Consider the following 24183-nt stretch of genomic DNA (forward strand, 5'->3'; position numbering starts at 1 on the left):
CTGTCCTCTTGGATGTTTCAACGCACATCACACTCAACATGTCCACGACAGAAGCCTTCAGCATACACCTAGGAGCCAGCCCCTTCCTGGGTTCCCTGGAAGTGGTGCCACCATCCATTCTGTTGTGCCAGAAACTTGGGTGTGATTCTTGACTCTCCCCTCCCTCCCCCTCTCCCCAAAATTCCATCTCTCTCTTGAATCTCTCCACTTCTCTCCATCTCCACCCCTACCCCAAGTCAGGTCACTGCTTTTCCTAATCAGACCAGGCAAGTAACATCCCAATGACAGCCTTCCAGAACCCACTGTGCGCCCCTTCCATCTGTTCTCCATACTGTGGCCATTATTTATTCTGCTAATATGATGGAGCATCTCTTACAGGCCAAACACATTACCTTGGCATTGAGAAGGGTCTTGCCCAAACACAGCTCTGAGACTGCCAACTGCTTGCATCAAACTCTCCAATAGTTTCCCTTTGTTTTTAAGGATAAAGAAAAAATTTCTTACTGTGACACAGGCCCTGCAAACTCTGGCTTGTACCTTTCCAGCCTCATCTTTCACTGTCTTCTCTGTACCCTTAGAGCACAAGGAACCTCTCTCCAGCTCACACTTCTGCTCAAGTTGGCACTGAGTTCCCCGGAGTCAGGAGTCAGGTATGTCCCTTGAGCCTCCCTCCCCCGCACTTGCCATGTGTGGGCACGTACACCGTGTTGTTGGTTTTAGATCAGAGGCACATTTTTTGTCCTTTACTTTGGGGGTGCCTCTGCATTTTGTGTTCACAATAAATACCCTTTGTCTTTCTCTTCCTTGCCCCACTTAGCTACCAATCATGAAGGGGTGTGTGTGTTGGTGGGGGGAGTCCTGGAAATTTCCTTTTCCCCTGCTTTTTCTAGTAGTTTGCAGGTGGATTGGACCTTGTATTTCCAAATGATCTTTGATGTTGAAACAAAACAGCTCAGGCCCCACAATCCTTCTAGGCGAATGCATCAGAGTCAAATCCAGAGACCTCGGGCTGGTGTTCCAAACTTGATTACCGCCATCTCCCTGACCCTGAATAGCTGAAATCAGGGGTCCTATTTTCTTCCCTTCCTTTTTCAGCTCTCTGAGTACTGAGCTGGCTTTGGTGAATATTGTCTCTTTTAATATTCCCTTTCATATGAGCCTGGCTTACCCAGATTAACATATTTCATTAAGGGCTCTCTTTCCCTTTCTTCATCAAAGGGTTTATGATGCAAAATATTCTTCTTAAAAAATAAAGAAATGGCTGGGGGGATGTCAGTGCCTTCCACTCTGTGGGCTGCTTGCTGGGAGGGGACCTAGAGCCTTAGGTTTTTTGGGAGATACTTTCACTGTCGGGGGAGCAGCTTGGACAAAAGCCACATCTGCAGCATTTAGCTGCCAGTGCTCGGGAAACAGATCCATTCTGCATCGCTGCTTTTCTGCAGCCCCCCCTGGCAATCTCCCTACAGACTCCCAGGGTGACAATGCCCACTTGTCACACCCCAACTGGAGCCCTCTCACGCCGCACCCCTGCTCCCGCAGCGCGCCACACCAGGCCGCAGCTCGGACCACAAGGCTGCTCCTGGGCGGTCCTCGAAGCGCCTCCTGCTCCTGGCGTGGGGCACAGGGGCGAAATGTGGTGTCTGCGTTTTAAAATCTGCACAGCGCCCTGTGATAGATTCGCGTGGACCGTGCTATTTATCATTCAGCATTCATGTATTATTACTCTGCTGCCTGGGGCCAGGAGAAGTCAGCGGGAGCGGGATGGCTCAGAAAGGGCAGGCTTGGTAATTTCCCTTGGAAAATTAGCACAATGAGCAACATGGCAGCAAACCTGGCGAAGACTCTATTGGGACAAAGAAAGGGATGAGGAGCAGCGGTGTCCTGACCGGATGGGCACAATCTGGGCCAGGAGGAAGACGGCCGGGGAGAGTGGAGGCAAGGGGCCGTGTGGTAGGGTGTGGTGGAGGGTTAGGGGGATCCTGGCGCTGGGCTGGGCACTTCCTCATAAGCTGCCGGTGCATTTGCTGCAGCTTTAGGGCCACCCTGGCAATGCCCACCCTTAGGATGACCTGTTAATGTCTCTATTTGCTAAAGAGATGCTAGGTAAGTCGCTAAAGGCCACACAGCTCTGGCGCTCGGTCAGTCCAAGTCTTCTAGCTTGAGACTGATTCTCCACTAATCCATGTATACGAATAGGAAGCAGCTCTTTTTATACAGACAGACAGACACACACACACACACGCACGCACACACCCTCCTTCTTCCTGAGTCACTTCCATCCGTTCCCTTGGATACCTTTCAGTTCTCATCTAATACAGTTTATGGATTGCATGTGGTTGGGTAGTGCTTTGTAATGGTTCTGGAAGGGAATGTGTGTGTGCGCGCGCGCGCGCGTGTGTGTGTGTACACGGTGTATGTTCTCATTTCAACTGCATTGCAAGCTCCAAGGGTGACACTCTGTCTCTATTTCTTTTCCTTTCCCTACCCCATGGCTGGTGCATGATTCTGCAGAAAAAAATTACTGGCACTCAGTACATGCCGCTGACTGACAGACACATATATTTCAGCCTGCAAGTCCCACAGGACTATAAACAGCCGCATGAGGTGTTTGAGTTAGAAGGGGGAGAGGAACTTACACTCACGAACAGTTTACTGTAGCCCTGTGCCAGATGCTTTCTCTTTAACCCTCTAACAAATCACCGCTCCCGCCTCCCAGACAAGGAGGCTGCGCTGTGCTCACCGGCTCTGTCTGATCTCGGAGCTAACTCACTGCAATTCTCATGGGACTCCTTCCCCAGATGCCAGGATGGACAACTATGGTGGGGTGAGATGGGGTGCAGTCCCCCCAAAGGCCAGGGGAAGGAATGCTGGCTTCCCAGTGCTCTTGAATCTGTGACTTATTTATTTATTTTTTTCCCAGTTGCAAAGCTCTTGTGGAAGGGCTTGACTGAGTTGGAAGTCCATGACCTCTCCCTCCTCCCTGCCCATCTGTCCTGGTGGCCCAGGCTCCAGGGTGGGGGGTGGAGGGAACATGACAGTGCCTCCTCTTGAGGGGAGCTGGGGAATTGGGGGTGCTGATGCGGATATGCTTTGAAAATGGCACCTCCCCTACCCGCCTTTCCTGCCTCGCTCTCCAGATGTGTGACGCTCTCACGTTGCCCTTACTTCCTGCCCCAGGAAAGGTGTCCACACATCAGAGTAGAGGTCAGTAGAGGAGCTGGGCACAGGGAATCATGGGGGAGAGTGCAGGGAGGTAGGTGGTTACCAGCGCCAGCAGGGGAAGGATACAAGTGACAGTCTGGGCATACTCCTCACCCCATGTGAGCAGAACCCTGCCAGTCATACCAGACACGTCCTTTCCTGTTGGCTCCTAGGCAGCTTGTGTCCAGCCTCAGGAGGCCCAGAAGCATGTGATGGGCACAGCTGGCCATCCCCTGAGGCCTGGCAGCTCATCACCTCTCCCTGGCTTCAGGGCCACAACAGCCTCCTCGTTACCCTGCTTCCCTCGGATGCTGGATGAATATGTCCAACACGGTCTGGGAGGGTAGACCTTGTCAGGGCTTTTAATGACCTTCCTGGACAAAGTAGAAGCTCAGCTTAGAGGCGCCCTCCCAATTTGGCCCTAGAGAACTTTTTAATCTTACTCCCTGGGACCTATGTCTCTGAGCCCTTGGCCAGATGTGCCTCCCTGGAGGAATTGTTTCCTGTTTAGGCCCTGCCCCCTGAATGTAGGCCCACCGCCTTTCAATTTTTAAGATCCAGCTCCATGAGTGAGGTGAGGTCTACAAGGAACCAGCGAGAGCGCCTCTGATGACCTCATTTTGACAGTGGTCTCCTCCCTCTCTGGCCTCTTCCTGTGTACTCAGGTCAAGGTGAACTTCTGGAGGGTGAGTGCAACCTGACTCATCTCCCCAGCTGAGGTTCTGAGGGTGGGACACCTTCTTGTAGAAACCTGACCAAAGATGACTGCTCAGTGCCCTGGACAGAGTTGCTTCTCAAGAGGTGAATGCACGACTTGCATGGACAGTGGCAATTAGCTTCACTGTGACTTACTTAGATTCACTCAACAACCATTTGCGGAATGTCTCCCCCAGGGGCCACGTGCTGTGCCCTGTCCTGGGAAAACAGGGGGGACTAGAACTTGGTCAATCTAAAGGACAGGGCTACATGTGGGGCTAAGGAAGACAGGAGAGGCTTTGGGAGGAAAAAAGACCTTGGGTCTCTGCTACAACCACAAAGCGGAGCTGGAATTGCTGGGGGCCAGGAGGGTTGAGTTCTGCAGACTCTTCTGGGTTTCATTTAAAAATTATTTTGAAAAGCTATATAGGCCTATAGTATTGACTTCAAAAGGCATGAAGGATCCAGGATGAAAAGCATGTTTTCTTCCACCCCTGAGGTGGAGTCACTCAGTACCCTCTTGGAGGCCATCAGCCACCCACTTCTCACACACCTTCCTGGGACAGTCCACAGACACACACACACACACCTAAGCCTCTCTTAGGACTCGGTCCATCTAGACCTCGGTTGCCTTTGAGGCCCTCTCCTTGCCATTTCTATGACCGTTTCTCCAGACACTCATGTCCATGGTTCCCCACAGGGCTTCATGGTGGTGGGCAGCCGCCCAGGTGCTTGGCTCCCAGGGCAGGGCTTCCAGAAGACTTCTGGAGGAGGAGACTTAGAGCTTTTGAGGTACGCCCATTCCCCAAAGACTCCATTTAGGCAAGGGGCAGCTAATCACCCCCAATCACTGTCATCATCTTGGGCCACGAATGCCCGGATGTCCCAGGCCAATCTGTGTGCCTCTGACCCCATGGACACAATCCCCAGCCCCCAGGCCCAGGGCCTTTAAACTGCTTTAAATAAAATCACCCTGTTTACACTTGCCCAGAGACAGTCTTGAAAGAAGGGACTGATACCTCTTCCCCATCAACTGGGGGTCCCTCCATCAGCTCCCTGGTTATTGGTCTGACCAGTGATGTCCCTTTGGAAGTCACACAGGGTGACTTTGGGGGTGCTGATGTATGCCTCAAATGGGCATCCCTGAGGTCTGGGGCTGGCCTACCTTGGGGGTGCTCAGGAAGGTACGTGCACAGGGATAAGGTAAGCTGAGGGCTCAGCCTACCTGACTTGTTCTTGTATTCAATGTCGAAGCCCGTGATGATGCTGTTCCCGTCGAACCTCTGGGTCCAGCGCAGATTCATGCTCCGGGCCTTGACTTCTCGGATCTCCAGCTCTGGGGGGTCAGGGGGCTCTAGGGTATGGCACGGGGAGGGGGCAGAAGTGAGGATGGCAGCAGAGAGCTCAGCACTCTGCCTACCTCCCAGAGAGACCAGGTTTCTGCTATACCCCCGGGGGTTGCTGTTACCTGTGGTCTACTCAGGAGCCCTGGCACCTGGGTATCTGTGCCAGGTGTGGTGGGAAGGCCTGACCGGGCTTCGTGGTAGAGGAGCCCAGCTGGTGTCCTGCTGTGTCCCTCGCTACACTGGCCTGGGAGAGGCCAGGCGCTTTCTCAGGGACTGTGCAGAGCAGGTGGCCTGCTTCTCCCCATGCGGAACTCCCAGCTTTTCCCAACTCAATACTCTTCCCATCCCTCTTCCAGGGTCTGGGTCCTGGAACCCAATTGTCCCCTAATTCTGGATGCAGTGCTGTGCTTGCTCTATGGAAACCACAGCCACCACCACCTGTGCTGTCTGAAGAGCACAGGAAGGGCCTTATCCTTGCCCTGGGCAGGAGGGAGAGCGGGGGAGGATTTTCCCCAGAGGTCATGTCCTATCACCCCCCACCACAGAGTGGGTGTGGGTCACGGCCCTGCTCTTGTAAGGGAGAGTAGCAGTGGGTATCTGACCCCCCCCCTCAAGGGGCTGGGATGTGGGGCAGGAGAGGTACCTTGCACGGTGAGTTGGATCAAGCCCCGGTCCTCCCCGTAGGAGTTGATGGCGTGGCAGCTGAAGAACACAGAGTCCCCACGGTCAGCTGGCTTGAGCTGGGAGAGGGCCAGCAGGGGCCGGAGGACAGGGAGAGAGGGAGGAAATGGGGGGAATTTTTAGAGCTGGTCTGCTGCAGGGGCCCCACTCTAGAGGGACCAGCAAGGCCATCTTGTTCCAGAAGGGGGACCCACAAGGGGTTTTATCGAGGGCCCCTCTTCTCAGGTTGAAGTGGGATGTTCATGCAAAGAGCAGCCAAGAAAGTGGGAGGGGCTGAGAGGGGCCCCAAGAGAGAGGGAGGGGTTGAGGGGGTTTCAGGAGGGAGGAAGAGGCAGAGGTGGGTTCCAGGAAGGTGTGAGGGGCTGAGAGAAGGGGTCGCAGGAGGGAGGGAGTGCTCAGGGGTTCTAGAAGGAAAATGGAGCCCAGGGGCTCTGAAAAAGAGTGAAGGGCTGAGAGATCCACACTTTTAATGGCTGGGGAGGGGGGGGTCAGAAAGGGGGTACAGTGAGCTTCTAAGGCAGAGGTTCCTGGATAGAGAAAGGCAATAGGTAACAAATGGAGGTACTTTCTGGGGTTTGGGGAGGGGCTCCCAGACTCCCCATTCACCTCCATAGGATACAGAGGGAGTAGCTGCCGGCCCCCACTTTCTCCACATCAGTGTCCCCTGAGACAGGGTCGTGGGCACTCACCTTCAGCGTGGAGACGACCTCGTCGCCGTTGTCCTTGGTGGCGATGGTGTACCTCATCACGCGGTCGGGGTCGATGACCGTGTCCCCTTTCTCCCAGCGGATGATGATGGGGCGCTCGCCCCGCGCTGTGCAGTTCAGCTCCTTGGCGTGGCCCTTGATGGCGATGGTGGTGTTGGGGTGGGAGGTGATCATGGCTGGGACTGCAGAGAGGAGGCACAGAAGGCCAGTGAGGTAGAGGCCCCCCTCCCCAGGGTCTACCGATGCGGGGTGAGGGGGAGACAGAAACTCACTTGCTTGTCTCTTCCCTTCCCCTCCCACCAGGGGCTCTGATAGTCTGTGAACCCCTCTGGCGAAGCACGGACCCTTTTCAGCATGTTTTAAAATGCAGAACATAGAATTACAAAGGAAGCCAGATACACCGAAGTGTGGCTACACGCGTATTACAAACCTTCAAAAGCCAGCTTGTGATACAATCACTTACTCATTTAGGTCTTTATTACTGTGAGGAGTTAGGTCTAGTAGTGGCTTATATTAGCACGATCGTGTAATAGTGATGTGTGATGCTATTCGGAGCTGCTGCAACGGTGGCGGTCAAACAGCTGGATTAAGAGCCGGCGCAGTCTACAGGCAGCTACCAGGGGGCGGGCGCTTCTGTCCAGGATGGACGGAAATACCAATTTTTTTTTAAAAGATTTATTTATTTATTTATTTATACAAGCACTGGGTACAGTCAGAAGCGCGGGAGGGTGAGAGAATTCACCAGAGCCAGAGCGGGGAGCAGAGCAGGCAGAAGGACTGAAGTACACTGCTGAGGGGAGCAGCAGGTGGCAGGAGAGGTCTGTGTGCCATGTGGGAACCTCACCGGTGGCTGGGGCTCGAACCGGCGCTGCAGAGGCTGAGGGCAGCTTCGCAACCCAGCGCTCAACCGCTGCGCCACCAGGGAGGCCCTGGAAATAACTAATTTTTACTTGGAAGTTAATGGGGAAAAGTTCCCCCTCCTCAGACATCCAAATGCATGGAGTCTCTGAATCAAATCCACTGACCATCTGGGGGTGCTGTCTCTGAGCCCCAGGTTTCTGACTGTGATCTAAAGGCCTGGGGCTACTGCTTTTGTCCATGATTCAGGCTCTCCACAGCTGCCCCCTATTCTTCCATGCAAAATGCAAGAGAAAGCCCTGGACAGCATCCACATAATTAAGGCCCCTCAAGCAGCATTCACAGGTCCCCCACACCAGCCATTCCACCGACCTGGGAAAATCATGTGAAGCCATCAAGGCCCTGGCTGGCTGGCAGGAGCCCCTCCCTCTGCCCTGACAAGGAGCCTCCAACCCTGACTCTCCTCTGGGCCTGAGGCTGAGGCTGTGGCTGTCCCTGGAGGAGAGCGTGGGTGCAGGAGAGGGGGGCTGGGCTGCCAGCAAGATCCTGTCTCCTGCCTCCTCTTTCCAATTCAGCAAACATGCACAGAACATCTACAGGGTGCCCTGCCAGACTTGGGGGACACCATGACATGAGCCAGGGTCCTGGCCTCCTGTGGGAATGAATGGGGAGGAGAGCAGAGGATTGCAGGAGCAACATGCCAGGGGGAGCCATCTGGTGTGTTTCACGGAAGTATTAGGAGAAATTAATCTTGCCTGAGGGGAGTCTGGGAAGGCACCAGCCCACTAGTCAGCAAGGATTTATTGAGCACCTACTAGGTGCCAGGCCTTGTGCTGGGTTCTGGAGGGAACAGTTGAGCAGGACAAGCCCAGGGAGTTTCGCTGCAGTGGCGAGAACAGCCAGCAATCCAGCAGCCCCCAGTAAGGGATGGTAAATGGTGCCAAGAGAGATATGCCACATCTGACAGGCGGGTCAGGAAGAGGGGCAGAGGGAAAGAGGCCCCCTCGCAAGGGAACTGCTGGACAAAGGCAGCACTATGCAGGGCAGGTCCCGCAAGGGAAGGGACCTGATGCACCTGGAGGTTGTCCTGGCCTTTCCTTGCCACCTTCCTGGGAAACTTTGAGTCCTCAGGGGCTCTTGCTCTGGGAGGGGTGCCTACTAGCCACCCCAAAGTACACAGATGGGGAGAGCCGTGGTTGACCTGAAGAATCACCCTACCCCTATATCATTTTGCAGGGGGACTCTTCCTCACACTAAGCCTGCAGAGCAGAGACCCAGATCACCCACTCTTGTCACCACCATGCAGAAGGGTGTCATCTATTCCCTTAACTGCCCCCGACCCCTCCTGGGGTACCATGTCCCTGCTCCACTCCAGCGGCTGGGTCCTTCCTTCCCTCTCAGGGTCCTTGGGATTCTCTCCCTTTCGCTTTTAAAGACCAACTCAGATAACATTCTCCAGCAAACTCTCCAGGGTCACCTGACTTTGAAGAACAAGTAAGATGTTGGCGAAAGAAAGGAAGCCAGAGGGCCACAAAGGTGTGAGCTGAGACATGGCCAGTGGGGGAGGAGACATCTGGCACAGCTGTGGGGATGAAGGGGATCCTGAAGAAACACAGCTGACACCTCCTCTGCCTTCTTGTCATGCGGACACGACACTGATGGCCACCCTGGGCCCTGGCCCCAGTACCAGCCTCTCAGCACAATCCCCAGCCTCAGCTCATCAAATAATGAAGCAGATAAATTTTATAATGCACGGCATTACACCAGGATATACAATAAAACAGGGAAGACAAATAACGAGGTGCAAGTTATAATGAAGAAAAAGCCTGCAGTCAGAGACACCCGAGTATGAATTATTGACTAAGGTTTTACACTCTCAAGGATGTGCCGAGGAATATTTTTCCATCAAAGATTTGCATAATTCACTCGTATAAACCTGGGTGGAATATAGAGTAAGATTTTACATCAACAAGTCAGGCCTTGCATAGCAGATGCCTCCATTTTTCCTGGAGGGTTGAAATGTGGGGGTGGGTGGAGAGGCACGTGGGCTGTCTCTGCTCGCCCACAGTGAAGGATCAGAAACTAGGGCTGGGGATTCCGGGCACACCAGGCCCTGAGGCCTTTTTAGGGAAGAAGAACCACAGAGAAGCTGGCGCTGTTCATGCAGACATGTGCATGTGAAAAAGAAGTGGCCAAAGTGTCAAACCTTAGCATGGGCCAGAGTCTGGGAAGGGGAAATGAAGTCTGATTTTGGGATTTTAAGTCTTTGCACTAGAATGAGAAACTTGCACATCCCTGTTCTGCTCTCCAGGCCAGGCTCACATGCCCAGGGCCTGTGTGTGTTATAAAGCACTTCTCTGGCTGGATGCAGTCTGGAACCAGGAGCCATAGCTTGACCAGCGGAGCAGACTCTGCTTACCTCTTAGGCTATGTACCTTTGAGCACTGCACAACCTGTACACCTGTACATGTCAATCCAACCGCAGGGAGCATGCCTTCCCAACAGGGTGTGTTCCAAGAGACAGATACAGTGGCAACTAGAGATGGCAGGGCCTCAAAAGATCCAAGACCCACTTGGTTCTTCAGCCCTGAGTAACAACCACATCTGGGGCCTGGGGTAGGCTCACTGCACCTTCCTGCTAGCTGACTGCTTGTTATGACCACGAGCACCCCAAGGCACAACCCGATGCTCTCTTTACAGCCCCACAGCTCCAGGAAGGTACAGGGGAGCCCATCTATGAAGAGCAGCTTCTGTGTACCCCCTCTTGTTTCCCCTGCCCCAAGCTTGAAGGGCGGGGGGCCAGGCAGATGTGGTTTCTATTTATGTCTCTACCACTATGTGGCCTTCAATATAGTGTAGTTAACTTCCCTGAGCATCAGGTCCATCACCTGTGGTAGAAAGACATGGCTCTTTACCTCGAGGGTTGTCATGGGGGCAAAATGAGTGCATGTGTGTGGGGCGCCTGCATGCAGCAGCTGCTCAAGATACCTGGGTGCTATCCCTGCACCAACACTCTCACGCCTGCTCCTGTGCCAGGAAAGCATCAGGTAAGGACATGCGCACCTCCTGAAGTTTCTTGCCAGGGCATTCCACAGACTCACAGAGGGCTAGGGTGACAGGGCCCAGATAATGTTCCGGATGGCACTAGCCGGACATGGCTTTGGCTACTGGGCATTTGAAATGTGGTCAGTTGAAGCGGAGGTGTGCTGCGAGTGTGAATACACCCCTGCCTTTAAAACACAGGAAAGAAAAACAATGTAAAACGTCTCATTGATGATGTTTATCCTGATTCTAGGTTAATGTTTTAGATGTAAGTATATCAGATACAATTATAATGAATCTCACCTGTTTCTTAGCTAGAGCTTCATATAAAAGGTATAATTTCAATGAATCTCTCCTGTTTCCTTTTACTTCTTGAATGTGTGACAACTGACTGATCCTACATTCTATAGGTGGCTTGAGTTTTGTGTCGCCTCTGTAGATCATCTTTTCCTTTTATAAGCCAAGGACCCGGGGCCACCCTGGGGAGCTGTCTGCCCCGGTGACTCTGCTGAGAAACAGCAGTGCACCTTCAAAGTGGACAGACGGGAGTGGGCAATGCTTGACACACAAGCTGTAGTGGCCAAAGGTCAGGTGACACTGAGGGCACTAGCACCCAGCTCTGTAGGACTCGGAAGGACCAGCTCCAGATGACTTGTGAAACACGGTGTTGCTCTGGGCACCTGCTTGATGGTGGATGTTGACAAAGCAGGCTGACCAGGGAGATGGACAGACCTCAAACCAGGCCACACGAAGGGGCCTGAAAATGGGGAAGCGTAGCTCTTCAAAAAGGGTGAAGGGCAGAACTCCTGTTTGGCTTAAGAAGGAATTTTCTAGTAGTTTTTGCTATCAGGGAAAGGGTTGCGGGAGGCAGTGAGTTCCCTGCGCTAGAGGTAGATAACTGGAGGGAAGATTCTAGATTTCAGTGAGGCCTGAAGTTGAGGTCTTTGAGCTCCTGGGGGTATAGGGGTGTTTTCTGGGTCTCTGGAGAGAGGGAAAGACGGTCTGGAAACCCCAAGGTGACTGATGAGTGCATGCTTTTCTTTGTCCATAGGGGCTTTAGCCCCCTGTCCTAACAAGAGGCAGAGACCCTGCCTCCTCCCTCTCTCTGTGCTAGACCTCCTGCCATTCCCAGAACAAGCATTTTGCCACTGTACTCCTCCCGCAGGCCCTCCCCCCACCTCCAAGGGCCGTGCTGCACTCCTGTGCCCACAAATTGGGGGCTCAGCCCTCCTGACTGCTATGCAGATGGGTGTAATGAGGCAGCCCCCTGGTAGAGGGACCCGGACAGCAGGTGCTCCTCCACCCCCCATCTGCTCTCTTCTCTCCCACTTCCCCCAGGCTTCTTGCTCTGGACCACAAGGTCTCTGTCCTCCACTGAATCGCAGTGATAAACATGACTGAACCCTTGCTGCACAGGGCCTGGCTGTGCCCCCGAGGGCTCTCTGCATGGAAGGCTGACCCCAAAAGAGATGCTCATGTGCAGCCACATGCAGGAGCACAGACACACCCGTGTGTGCACACGCACACACACGCACAGGGAGTGTCAGCAGCAGTCACAAACACAGCCCCGCTCACAACCGATGCTCTGACATCCTTACTATAAACACACACACACAGTGTCACCACGTATAACCCGATGCACTTGTCAGTGACTGATGCGGCTAATACACATGCCCCCAGCTCCGCATTACACTAATGCACCCTCTCTCTCTGCACACACACTTGGGTTTACCTTTCGCGGGGACTCAGCGTGTACCACGGGCTGGCAGTGTCCTCGTCCCTGACACGAGAGATCTCATGGGATGTGGGGACTGTTCCTCCCTGGCTCCAACACCTGGGGCCATGTATTTCTTGACTAGGTGCCACGATCTCCCTGTGCTCATGGTGAAGCGGGCAGTAAGCTGGGTGCCTTTGCCTCTCGGCTCATTTGCTCAACCATTCCCCCCAACAGCCCCCTAAGAAGTTAGCTTTATTAGCCCCATTTTTCAGGTGAGGAAATGGAGGCTTCCAGAAGGCAGTTCTTCCCTCTTTAAGCCTTTGCAGGAGTGGGCCATCTCCCGCCATCTGCCCCTGCGCACACACATAGCATCTGACTGTGGGGATTCACTGTCACCAGAAAGTGGTGGCTTCTCTGTTGCAGGAAGCCTCAGCAAGCCCCTCCCTGGGTGGGTAGGGGGCTGTGGCAGCTTTAAGGGTGCAGGTGGGAGTGTCAGGGAGGGGCTGAGTCCTGCATGCCAAATGCTGATAGCAGCCACAAAGGCAACACAATAGGACACAGGAGGCTTTAATGAGATACAACTTCTCTGCTTTCCTGCAGTGTAATTCAATTAACAGCCAGGAAACCCAATTTCTTTTAACAAAGAGGGAGGTGCGGGGGAGGGAGGAGATTCTCTGGGGACTTGGGAGCCCGGAGAGGCTAGAGACCATGTGGGTGAGCTGCCCTAAAATACAGCTCCTTCCAATGCGACCCCTGTAGCAGGGGAGGGTGCTGCTTTCTGGGAGGTCCTGTGCAGGGCCAGGTGAGCCATGCTGGCCTCCTGCAGTGCGTACGAGCCCCACGCCTGCTATAGTGCCCGGCACTGCTCATGGCCAAATCTGTAAGAGGCTAAAGGGGCTTGCTGGTGACTTCTGGGCCCTTTCTTGACACCCCTCCAGCAGGCACTGAGCATCCTTGACACAGTGGTTGTTCTACTCCAGTGCCCTCATCTCCTTGGGTCCAGGTATGAGACTCCAGGGAGCAAGCATCTCCATTCCAGGACTTAGCACATATGTGGGGACAGAAGGAAGACTCCCAAGTGCTGGGTGCCTCGTCTGCTCCCCCATTTCCTGGGTTAGCCTGGCCTGGTCCACAGTTAGACTCCAGGGCCGGAAAGAACCTCACTGGGCCTTTGGTGCTCAGCCACTGCCTACAGACAAGCAGAAGTCCAGATTTCCTTCTCCTGGTTCTGATGGGGCCTTATTGACAGGCACCAGGGAGGAGAAAGGCACCAGGCCGGAGTGGGGAGGGATCACCTCACCCCCTGCTCTTGGGCCCTCCTGGGGCAGCAAGCCGAGGGAGAGGAAATCAATTTCAGAAACGAGACAGTTGTCAGAATCCGATGTAACCGGTTCCCGTCTGTGAAATTACTCGCAGGCCAGCTCCTGTCACCCCTGAGGTCCTGCCCAGACCAGCTGCTATTTACATTTTAATTTGATGTGAGAGGCTGATAGATTTTTAAAACACCAAGAGACAACTCTGTCTCCCCGACCACCCCCTGTCTTCCCCTGGCTCCAGCATCGGCAGACTTTCTGACCAACACCAGGCTTGGAGATGGAGTTCTAGAGTGCCTAGACCCTGCCTTGGGAGTATAAACAGTTAGCTTCTCCCTGGCTCCTCCGGCTCCCCTTCTCTGGGGTCCCAACTCCTAAGCTGGGGTGGGCCAGCCCCCTGCAGTTTACATAGCACCAAAGCAAGGGGCTTGATTCTTATTAAGGAGATAACTGGGGGGCTATTAGCCCCAATGTTAGCAATGAGAAAGTGGTGGCTCAGAGAAGCTAAGTGGCTTCCCGAAGATCACACAGCTGGTAAACAGCAGGAAGGAGACCACACCACAAGTGCCCTGATAATTCACCAATTCAGCCCAACCTTCTGCCTGGATGCTTTTGCTCCCCCCTGGGAGATGGGTGGCAATGATGTAGTGGGGTGGGTCCTGGGGGGACGCCAGGAGGAGGCTGACCACTGGAGCAGAACAGGGTGGAGGGCCAGGAGGCCAGTGCAGGGCTGGGGGTTCAGGGGCCAGTGCAGGGCAGGCTGGGGCTGGGAGCCGCAATTGAGGGGGGCTGGTAAGTGAGGCTTTCTCTGTCTCCCTCTTCCTCCCTCCTCCTGCCTGGTGATTGGAGATCAGCTGGTGTTTCTGACAAGTCCCCAAGTCACCAGGGAGAAAAGATGCGGTTATGAATACCCAGGGGAGAAGAACAGTGTGTGTGGGAAGGAGAGTGTGGAAGAAATAGGACGGGAATGCTACTGGCTGTTGGGAGAGGCCTGATAACATGGGAAGGCAGCACAGTAAGGTGCCTTCCCCAAGGAAGCTGAGGGCACGGCTGTACCCCGCTCTCGGGCGTTACTGTACAGTAATTGCAGTAATTGACATCACTGGGAGCTCGTTCTGTGCCAGACATTGTTCGGCATTAACTGTTAATCCTCACAACAATCCTATTTTCATGCCCACTTTACAGATGGGGAAACTGAGGCGTAGGGAAGTCAATGGACAGCTAGTAAGCGGCTCAGCCAGGACTTGCCCCAGGGCATCTGTGGATTTACCCATGATGAGACACTGCTCGGAGAAGGGCAGGAGACAGAAGAGCAAGTATGTGGGTGCAGAGAGCACCCCTTCTCTAAAGAGCAATAGCTATTGGGGGCAAGAAGATTAGTCTGGGAACCAGGACGCTGAGGGCTTAGGTTACTCTTCTCTGCTAGGTGGGGGGGTGGTGTAGGGTCAGCATGGGGACAAGGAGGTTCTCAGACCTGGGTACACAGAAGAATTACTCGGGAAGATTTAAAAAAAAATCTTATTACTGCGGCTCCACCTTAACTGGTCCAGGCGGAGGTCCACACGGCATTCTCTCAGAGCCACCTCTACCCCAGGCGACCCACTCGGGATCTGGGGAAAAAGTGGGGAAGAAGAGGGGCTGGAGGGTCCACCCCTTCCCCCTACTGTTCCGGGTGTCCCTGGTCCCTCCCTGGCTCGGGCAGAACACTTCAAAGTCAAGAGGACCGGAAAAAAGACAGCAAGTCATGGGGTTCTTCACCCTCCCCAAGGAAGGGGTTCTTTCTGGAAGTCCTCCTGACAGTCTAACGCTGAGTCTCAGAGTTTTTCCACCCAAGAGGATGCTCCAGGCATGCTAAGTGGGTTTCTGGTTGTCCCAGAGGCTTTTCCAGGGACAGCAGATGCCCCAGAGGCTTCTTGGGAGCCCCGCAAACCCACCTTGTCAGAGGACAAACAAGAGGCGCTTATCTCCTTTGGTTTCTGAAAGGATCACCTGTACCCATGTGAAGTGAGTGGACCACTCCCCTCCCCAGCCCAGCCCATAGCCCATCCCCTTCCTACTCCACAAGGCCTAGGTCTCTGCTCCTTAACAAAATCCTGACAAGAGACAAGAACTGCAGCCCTGTTCGGTGGTGTGAGATAAGCCGCCACAAAGGGGCATTGTTGGCATGTGGGGTGGTCAGTGGGGGGTGGAAGCTCTTTGCTGCTGGCCTAGGCTGCAGCTCCAGGCTTCCCCCGGGAAGAGCTGGTGGTAGTGGGGTGGGGGGCAGGAGGCTGCCTTCTGGTGCCTGCTTTGTTTTTCCCTTCTTAAAGAGCCAGGGCCATGGCGTCGTTAATTTGATTGCACCCACTTCGGCTTCTTGTCTCCCCTGATTAGCCAAGCTCCACCTGAAGCCTGAGATTAATTCAAATTGCATGGAAGCAATCAGCCTCTGCTCCAGTTCCGAGAGCTGGTGGGGGGTGGCCGGGGAGCTGGAGGACCCAGGGGACCCAAGCTGTCCACTGCCTGAATGGGACTGGCCCAAATACAGCATGTGGAGGGGCTTGGGGCAGGTGGTGGAGAAGGTCAGGACCTTCGGGACATGGACTGCAGACCTGTTTCTGTGCACGGTGGTCCCACCGGAGACCCTCAGGCTCACCAGGCCTTGCTTTCTCCAGCTAGAAGATGGAGTCAGTGCTTCTTCTCTTGGCTTGTTAAGTTCAAGGGTAGAAGGGGGTTTCTCTCGTAGGGGTGGGGCATGGTTTTCCCCCTGCTTCTGGACTTCCACTTTCTCCAGAAAGTTGGGAAAATAATAGTGATAATAAAAGCAGCTAACATTAATTGAATACTTATTATGTGCCATGTGCCCTGGCTAATGCTTTACATGAACCATCTCATTAAATCCCCCTCCTATACTCCACCGCCCTACAAAGGGGAGCATTTTGTCATTTTAGCGATGACAGAACACACAATCCTGAAATGACCCTGCACATCGGAATCCTTTCCAAAACAGGAGACAATGCCATTTTTCTTGAATGACTTGGAAGGCACTTCAGAGTCACTGCTGTGATGACCACAGAGCAAGGCTTGCCAACTTTTTCAGTGAAGGGCCAGACAGTGGAGATTTTTAGGCTTTGCGAACCATATAGATCTCTCTTGCAACAACTCACCTGTGCTGTAGTGAGCGCGCAGTGTGGACATAGGGCATGAAGAATGGGCGTGACTGGCTTCCGGTAACATATAGGCCTGGCCAAATTTGATCCCAGTTAGCTGAGCCCTGCCCCAGAGTTTGGGGCACAGGAGAGGTTGGGCTTGTCACTCTTGAGCTGGAGAAGTTTTGGTTAGGAGACTGGTGGCATGGACATGAGGCAGTAGAGGATATTGGAAAGGAAAGCATTTCCACTTCCAGAGTTCTGGAAAGCATGGAGTCAGCAGTAAGAAATCACTGGGCATGGGGATTTTTGTGGGCTGAAGAGTGTCATCCTCTCAACTCCCAGAGATGTCAGTCCTAACTCTGGTACCTGTGGATGTGATCTTATCTGGTCTTTTCAGGTGTCACTCAGGTAAATGACGTCGAGGTCTGACTAGAGAAGGATAGGCCCTTAATGAGATAATTGGCGTTAGCATAAGAGGAGAAGCACCCACAGAACAAGGGTGATGTGAGGACAGAGACACCACCACGTGGTGATGGAAGCAGAGGGGGGAGCGATGTGTCTACAGTCCAAGGGTTGCAGGAAGCCACCAGAAACAGCAAGGAAGTGGGCTCTGGAGCCTGAAGAGTGAGCACAGCCCTGCAGAGGCCTTGGTTTGAGGTTTCTAGCAGTTACTAGGTGATGCTTTTCTGCTCTTTGAAGCCACCCCATGTGTGGCGCTGTTACAGGAGCCAGCATGTGCTGAATTCTCTGCGCAGGATGCCAGAGAGGATGGGATGTCGCCTCTCCTCCACAAAAAGGGGGCTCTCGAAGGTGGGGGGTGTGCGACCTTGGCTCTCCCTGCTGTGTGTGGAGCTCAAGCTTGGACTTCCAGCACCAGGTATGGCTGGCAGCAGGCAGGCAGGTATAGGGGGCAACAAGGGCCACACATACCCTGGCCTAGCGCAGGGCACTCAGCAAGTCCTCATAGCTACCAACTCACAAATGAAAAGGCAGGCTGGGGCATGAGCAGGGCAGGGGAAAATGTTCTTCAGTTTCCCCATGGCTTGAGTCCCTGTAGACCTTGATGGAAAGTTCCAGGTGGAAACGTGGTGTTTCTGAGCTGGGGGCCCTGAGGATGGGGCAGGGGTGGGCTGGGGCCCTGGGATTTTGGGGGAGTCTCTGGTCAGTCCATGCATCTCCTCCTTTGTGGCCCAGCACAGGACATCTGCCAGTTACATGGTGAACTGTGAGTCACCTTGGTGGGGGTCGAGGGTGGCGTGGGGAGCTGTTGGGTCATGTGCTCTAGCATTTTGTTCTAGGTAGAATCCCGGCAGGATGTCAGCCAATGTCTGGCTGCCCCAGGGCTCCCCATCAACTCCACCTCCACATGGCCAAAACAGACGTGCAGTCTCTCTTTTCTCATTGGCTGAGTTTCTATGGGCAACATCATCTTATTTCTCATCTGTCAGCCTCTGGTCTTGGACTCTGCCGGCTCTTTCTGTCCAAGCATCAAGACGTCCTGCTGCACCCAGGGCTACGTTACGGTGACTCTCAAATCCCTCCTCTCCTTCCATCCCCCACTCAAGACCCTAGTATCGTCTCTAGACTCTGGTGCCGGTATTTCCAGTCACCCTCACCCTGACTCCTGACCCTCATCAGATGTTCTCGTCACTGCCTTGCATGCTGCCTTCCCAGTGTCACTGTTCTTCTAGAAAGTTCTGTCTGTCCAGTCTGTCCACGCTGGGGTTTTCCTTCTCTAACCCAAGATCACATGTGCAATGCCAAAGCTGTTGGCCTGGTTTCCTGAAGGTTGGCTCCTGCTTTCTAGTTCTCTCTCAAGTTCCTTGAGGGCAGGGGTGGAGATGTAATCAGGAAGCACATGTTTACTGCTTCGGGGATGAGGGCGTGAAGCTGGGGTGCGGCTCCTCCCACAGAGGCTGTTTTATTCCACCCTGCAATCTCGGGCAGCGGTCCCTTAGGACATTAGGTTTGAGCTGTGACAAGACTTGCTCCAATGATACCCAGGCCTCTGGGGGTCACTCAGCTCACCCCCACTTCTTTGGTTCCGACAGGTCTATCTTTTCTATAAACCCCTGAAATTCCCCAGCTTCTGAAAGGCGTGTCCTGGAACTGGCCCCACACACCCTGTGGGTCTCCAGGTCACAGCAGAAGGGGACACGCTAGAGGAGCGCCATCAGTGCCTGGCGGCAGAGGAAATGGGAGAGAATGGAACCCTAGGGAGAGGCAGAGACTGACTCTAGTTTACCACGGGGTAGTAGGGGAAACCCTGGGACAAGAAGCCAGGATCCGAGCACTCTGGGCCAGGGCCTTCCTGGCCCCTGAGCTACCCTCTGATTTTGGTTTCCTTGGGCCTGTGGGGAAGACAGGGGTTGAAGGGGGTCAGAAGCCATTCTCTAGAGCAGGAGCCCCTGTCACTTGTCTAAGGGAGGTGCTGCTTCTGCCTGACAAGGAGGAGTTTGCTGTGTGCAAATTCGGTATCAGAAGAATCTTGGTGTACTGGACACACAGTTGTCTTTCTAAGGGCTTGCGTCAGGACCTCTGATTCAATGGTCAACACAGGCAGGTGACCTGGTCTACCCAGGCCAGGCACTTCCTTCCACAGGGTGGCTCCCTCCACTCTCACAGCCCCCACTTGACTCCCTTCTCCTGCCTTCCCAAGACTGCAGCTGGGTGTGTGCCCATGGAGGGCTCTTGGCTTTAATTGGTCTGACATTTTGCTAAATAAACAAATCAAAACTCAGACCAAACAAAGAGCCCTTCTGGGTTTAATTGGCTGTGGGCTTTGCCTTGGTCTAATCACTGGAGCCTTCACAAGTGGAGGAGAGTCTGGGGATGTAACAGGACCCGCCTAATCAGGTAACCTGCTGCACAGGGGGCCCCCAAGTCCCAGAGGCACCGCCATGTGGTGGGGGCATCAAAACCCAGCCAGGCCCTTCCACCACAGACCAGGGCATCTGGCTTTGTACTTGCCTCTTGGGGAAGAATTCTCTTTGAAGATGCTTTAATTTCCCCCCCATGTGTCAGTGGAGGAGGAATTGCCTCCTCCTCCTCCTCTTGGTCATTATCTCTGTCTCTCTTTTTTTATTTTCAAGAGGGAGATAAAAGGCAGATCTGTGGACGTGGCATTTTCTCCTGTTAATTATATTTATTTTCAACCGAGTTCTTGGAGGCAATCTGGTGCCTTGCAAGCACACACCGCTAGGATCCGAGATGGTCTGAGTGCAAAGGGACCTGGCTATCAACTAGTGACCAGGCTCTAACCCAGGCCTCTTACTGCGCAGACGAGGAAAGCAAGGCCCAGAAAAGAAAGAGATGCTTCTTGCCACATAGTCTGTGATTCACAGGCGGGGCCAGCATCCCGTCTTCTGACCGGTGGTCTGCTCTTCCTGTTAGGGGGAAAGGATGTCCTGCGCTAATCCCATGCAGGCTTTGTGGACTCCACCCCCACTCCAGACCAAAGCCATCAGGACACTGGGAAAGACAAATCCCGTCACCACCAAAGGGAAGGTGGCAGGGACCTGAGGGTGGAGTTAAGCAGCCAGGGTTGGCATAAAAACCAGACACGTGGGCCTTGGGGGGTCTCACTCTGTAGCTCGCCTCCTGGCTTCACGGCTCCTGGCTGGCGGCCAGCTCTCAGAGCGCCATTTTGGGATTCCTGATCGGCAGATTGGGTAGGACGCATTTAAAACTTTGTCTCCCGCTTTTCTTCCTGAGCTGTACATTTCCTCATTTCCCCTTCCCTTGTAAATAAACCTTTTATTAACCTTTCGCGTGTGCCTGCAGTAGAGCATTGATAAGTCCTTTTAAGCATGTGGGTGAGGACCCACAGTCAGGCACCCCGTTTTGTATTGGGGCTGCCCTATAACAATCCTACCTAGCCATGAGCCCACAGAGTCTACTCTCAGCTGCGACAGTTACCCACTGACCTGGGTGCAGCCTTCCCTTCTCTGTGCCAGAGAAGGAACTATTGTCTGTCGACCTCACAGGCAAGATGCTGGAAGAGCTTTGTAAACTGTCAAGTGTTGCACTTGCAATGAAGGCAAAGCTGGGCTCAGGTACTCACAGGCTCAGTGCATGTCAGCGATGGGGGTCAGGGAGCGGGGGAGGAGCCAGTGGGTCCTGGTGGGGATGTCCAAAGACTTGGAAAACCACTTTTCCACTCTGAAAATCTCTCTTAAATGTAGTGATGAGTTGCTATTCTCAGGGAATTTAGAATCTTGAAGAGGAGACAGACACAACTATATGACACAAAATGATACGTGTCTTAAAAAGCTACAAACAGGTGCTGCAAAGGAAATCCAACATAGAATTGCTAATTTTAACTTTACAGGTAAACAAAGGAGTGTCCCTAAGCAGTTCATCTCTAGGACTTGAAGGACAAGATCCGTAGGGACAAAGGTCATGCCATTCCACCCTTAGCAACCTGGACACAGGGACAAGGTGTATATGGCCATTTCCAGAACCATCTCTGGAATCCCACCCAGATTCCTGGGCTCTGGGAAGCTGGTTTGGGGCTTGATATCAAGTGTCAGGGCTGTGCAGAAGCACTTAGCTTCCAAAGCCCCCACACACCTCACATTTCATCCTTCCTGTCCCTTGTCCCTTCACTCTCCACCAGATACCCTAAGTAGACGACATTCAGATACCTCAGCAGACGACCTTCACAACCTTTGCTGCCTTCATGCCCTTCATGCTCTTTTCTAGTCCTGGAATGGCATGACCTTTGTCCCTCCCGATCTTGTCCTTCAAGTCCTAGAGATGAACTGCTTAAGGACACTCCCTTGTTTACCCCTAAAGTTAAAATTAGCAATTCCATGTTGGATTTCCTTTGCAGCACCTGTTTGTAGCTTTTTAAGACAGGTATCATTTTGTGTCTTATAGTTGTGTCTGTCTCCTCTTCAAGATTCTAAATTCCCTGAGAATAGCAACTCATCACTACATTGAAGAGAGGTTTTTAGAGAACAGTCTTACTCATCACCAGATTTTCAGCACCTAACGAGTGATTGCTAATGATTACTGAATGTGTTTTGTGCTGAGTCCTGTGTTAACCAAGTTCTAGGTTGTGAACAATGGTGTGAGTGTGTCTCATTTATAATTCAACAAGTACAGAGGAGGAAACTGGGGCTTATGGAGATGGTTGTCTAACAGCCCATTACTGTCAAGTGGCAGAGCTGGGATTTGAACCCAGGTTTGCCTGGCACTGAAGTCTGTGCTCTTAGGTACAGAGTTTTGCTGACCTTTTGGGTGAGAACTCAGAGAGCAACTGTTATCACTAGAAAGTGTCAGGGTCCATGCTGTGGACGCTCCCCAACAGAGGTGAACTACAAATGTCCATTTCGACACTTGAGTGCTTTTGATGACGTATGTCCTTTGATATATTTACTTTCTTGGTTAAAGTGGGGACTGAGAACAGTTTGCCTTGGGGCGCCATTTTAGGTCAGAATTTCCTGAGAGTATTTGAGGCACTGTGGGGAGCCTTGACATTGGCTTCTCAGATGGAGGGTCTTTCCTCTCTCCCTGGCCATCTCTGCAAGTGGGTGAGAAGGGAAGGGAAAATGAAGGCGGACAAGGGCAGGGCAGGGCAGAAAGGGGAGGATGTGCAAGGGAGTCGCTGAGGGAGGGTGACCTGGAGAGTGCCTGAGTGAGAGCAGCAGGAGGCAGAATGGATGTCCCCAAAGGAGGTCAGGAGCACCCTGTTCCCCCAGTGCTTTCCCACCCCCTCAAAATTATCACATTGTCACAGGAGCATCTGTCAGCAGCACAATTCAGGCTGCTACAGAGCGGCAGCCAGACCCTGTCACTCAGACAGAGGCCCTGGCCAGGCTCATCCTCCACACCAACTGCCCTCAGACCTCAAATGCCTCGTCCTGGCAGTCAGGGTAACACGGGGTCTCCAGAAAGGCCGGGCAGGTCCCTGGAGAGGGAAGCTGGAATGGATGGGGGGTCTGTGACAGAGAAGGGATGTGAGGCCAAGGCCGTCTGAGGGAGCACAGGTGTATGAGGGTTTGGAGCCCTCGAGTGTGCTGAGTGTGTGTGAGAGCCAGCTTGGAAAACTGCCTCTGCGGATGAGGGTCATGTGAGGGAGGGGGCAGAGAGACTGGTGAGGAAGTGCTGAGAGACGCCAGGCAGGGCAGCGTGTGACAGGCAGGCGGTGTGAGGGGGGGGGGGTGGTGAGTGAGAAGATATGACCCGGAGGTGTTTGTGAGACAGAACAGCTGTAAGAAAGGAGTGAGTGTGCGCCTTGCGGTGGAAGAAAGCAGAGGAAAATGACAAGGCAGCTGAAATTAGGACAAGGGGGAAGAGGGAAGCAACAATGTCCAGATTCTGCCCACAAGTGACTGGAGTGGGGGGAAACTCCATCATCCCTCAGGAGGAGGGGGCCGGGTTAACGCCATTATGGGTATGTGAGAGTGTGTGTGTGTGATTTTGTGTCACACAGGTTCACAAGGTTGCCCTGGATGTATAAAGCAGCTTCCTCAGAATACCTCAGAGTTTCATGGCTGCCGCCTGTGTTGTGAAGTGTGGCCAAACGGGGAAGAACACAGGCCCATAGAGGGGAAGTGGCTTTGGGGGTCGACCCCATGGCCCTGCTGGACATGACCTGGGGTTCCTCCTGGCTGCTGTCACCCCTCACCCGTGTCCCTCTCATCTCCACAAACAGACCACGTGCCACAAAGCCACAGCCAGGCTTGCTCAGTGGAATTGCACAACTTAGCGAAAAAAGAGCAAAGACCAAAATACAATACAAAAAAAGTCTGAATAAAAAAGTCTGAATATATGGGCTCATCTCTCCTAGGACCAGGGGAGGGAAAGGATCCAATGCTGAGGATGGTTCCACGAGGTGCCTACTCTGCCTCCCGCCTCACGCAGGCAGAATTAGCAAAGTCCTCCCTGGCCGAGGGATGTAGATTGATTGCCTGGTTTTATTAAGGACAAAGTGCTTTTTGATAGTGTGAGGGAAGCGGCTCCCTAGGGCGGGGATTCCCGCGCTCAGAGCTCCCCAGCATCGATCGCCAGGGCTTCCCTGTCTTGTGCTGAGCCGAACACGGCTTTGGCAAGCGATAAAGAAGCTATGATTCTTCAAGGAGGGAGCTCTGGGGAGATGCTGGGCAGACCACACACAGGCAGCCTCTCAGCAGCCTCTCCTACACGTGCCCGGAGGGACAACCGGAAAGAATAACTAGACTGAGGGCCGAGACCCTGACGGCCGCCTGGGTGCCAGTTACCATGCCGGTTACTTGACAGCTATCACCCCACTTACTTTTGACATAAGACATAAGCACTGCCGGGATTCTCATTTTGTATAGCAGTAAGATAAGGTACAGCGAGGCCAAGGAAACTCATCAAGGTCACAGTGGTGACGGCGCGGTGCCCAGACTCCCACGTGGCCTGGTCAGACATGGAAACTCAGGTTCTTATTGTGAAGCCCAGGTCCGTGGCCCACTTCCTGACTTGGGGACACAGGGACACTGTCTTTCTGCTGTGATTCCT

The 24183-nt window shown here is 53.5% G+C and overlaps 1 protein-coding gene across 2 annotated transcripts in view; it reads right to left on the bottom strand.

The window, feature by feature from the left end:
* Nucleotides 1–24183, bottom strand: part of DSCAML1 (DS cell adhesion molecule like 1) — a gene marked incomplete at its 3' end in the record, with an annotated part of 305163 nt that overhangs the window by 39240 nt on the left and 241740 nt on the right. For both annotated transcript variants that reach the window (XM_084251220.1, XM_084251219.1), the window contains exons 12-14: nt 6614–6813; nt 5887–5983; nt 5123–5251 (exon numbers count right to left, since the gene is read on the bottom strand). In XM_084251220.1, coding sequence (XP_084107346.1) covers nt 5123–5251; nt 5887–5983; nt 6614–6813 — 426 coding nt within the window. The remainder of the gene's footprint in view (nt 1–5122; nt 5252–5886; nt 5984–6613; nt 6814–24183) is intronic.

The sequence above is a fragment of the Talpa europaea genome, assembly GCF_964194135.1.
Source record: "Talpa europaea genome assembly, chromosome: 12".
In the NCBI taxonomy this organism is placed as follows: Eukaryota; Metazoa; Chordata; class Mammalia; order Eulipotyphla; family Talpidae; genus Talpa; species Talpa europaea.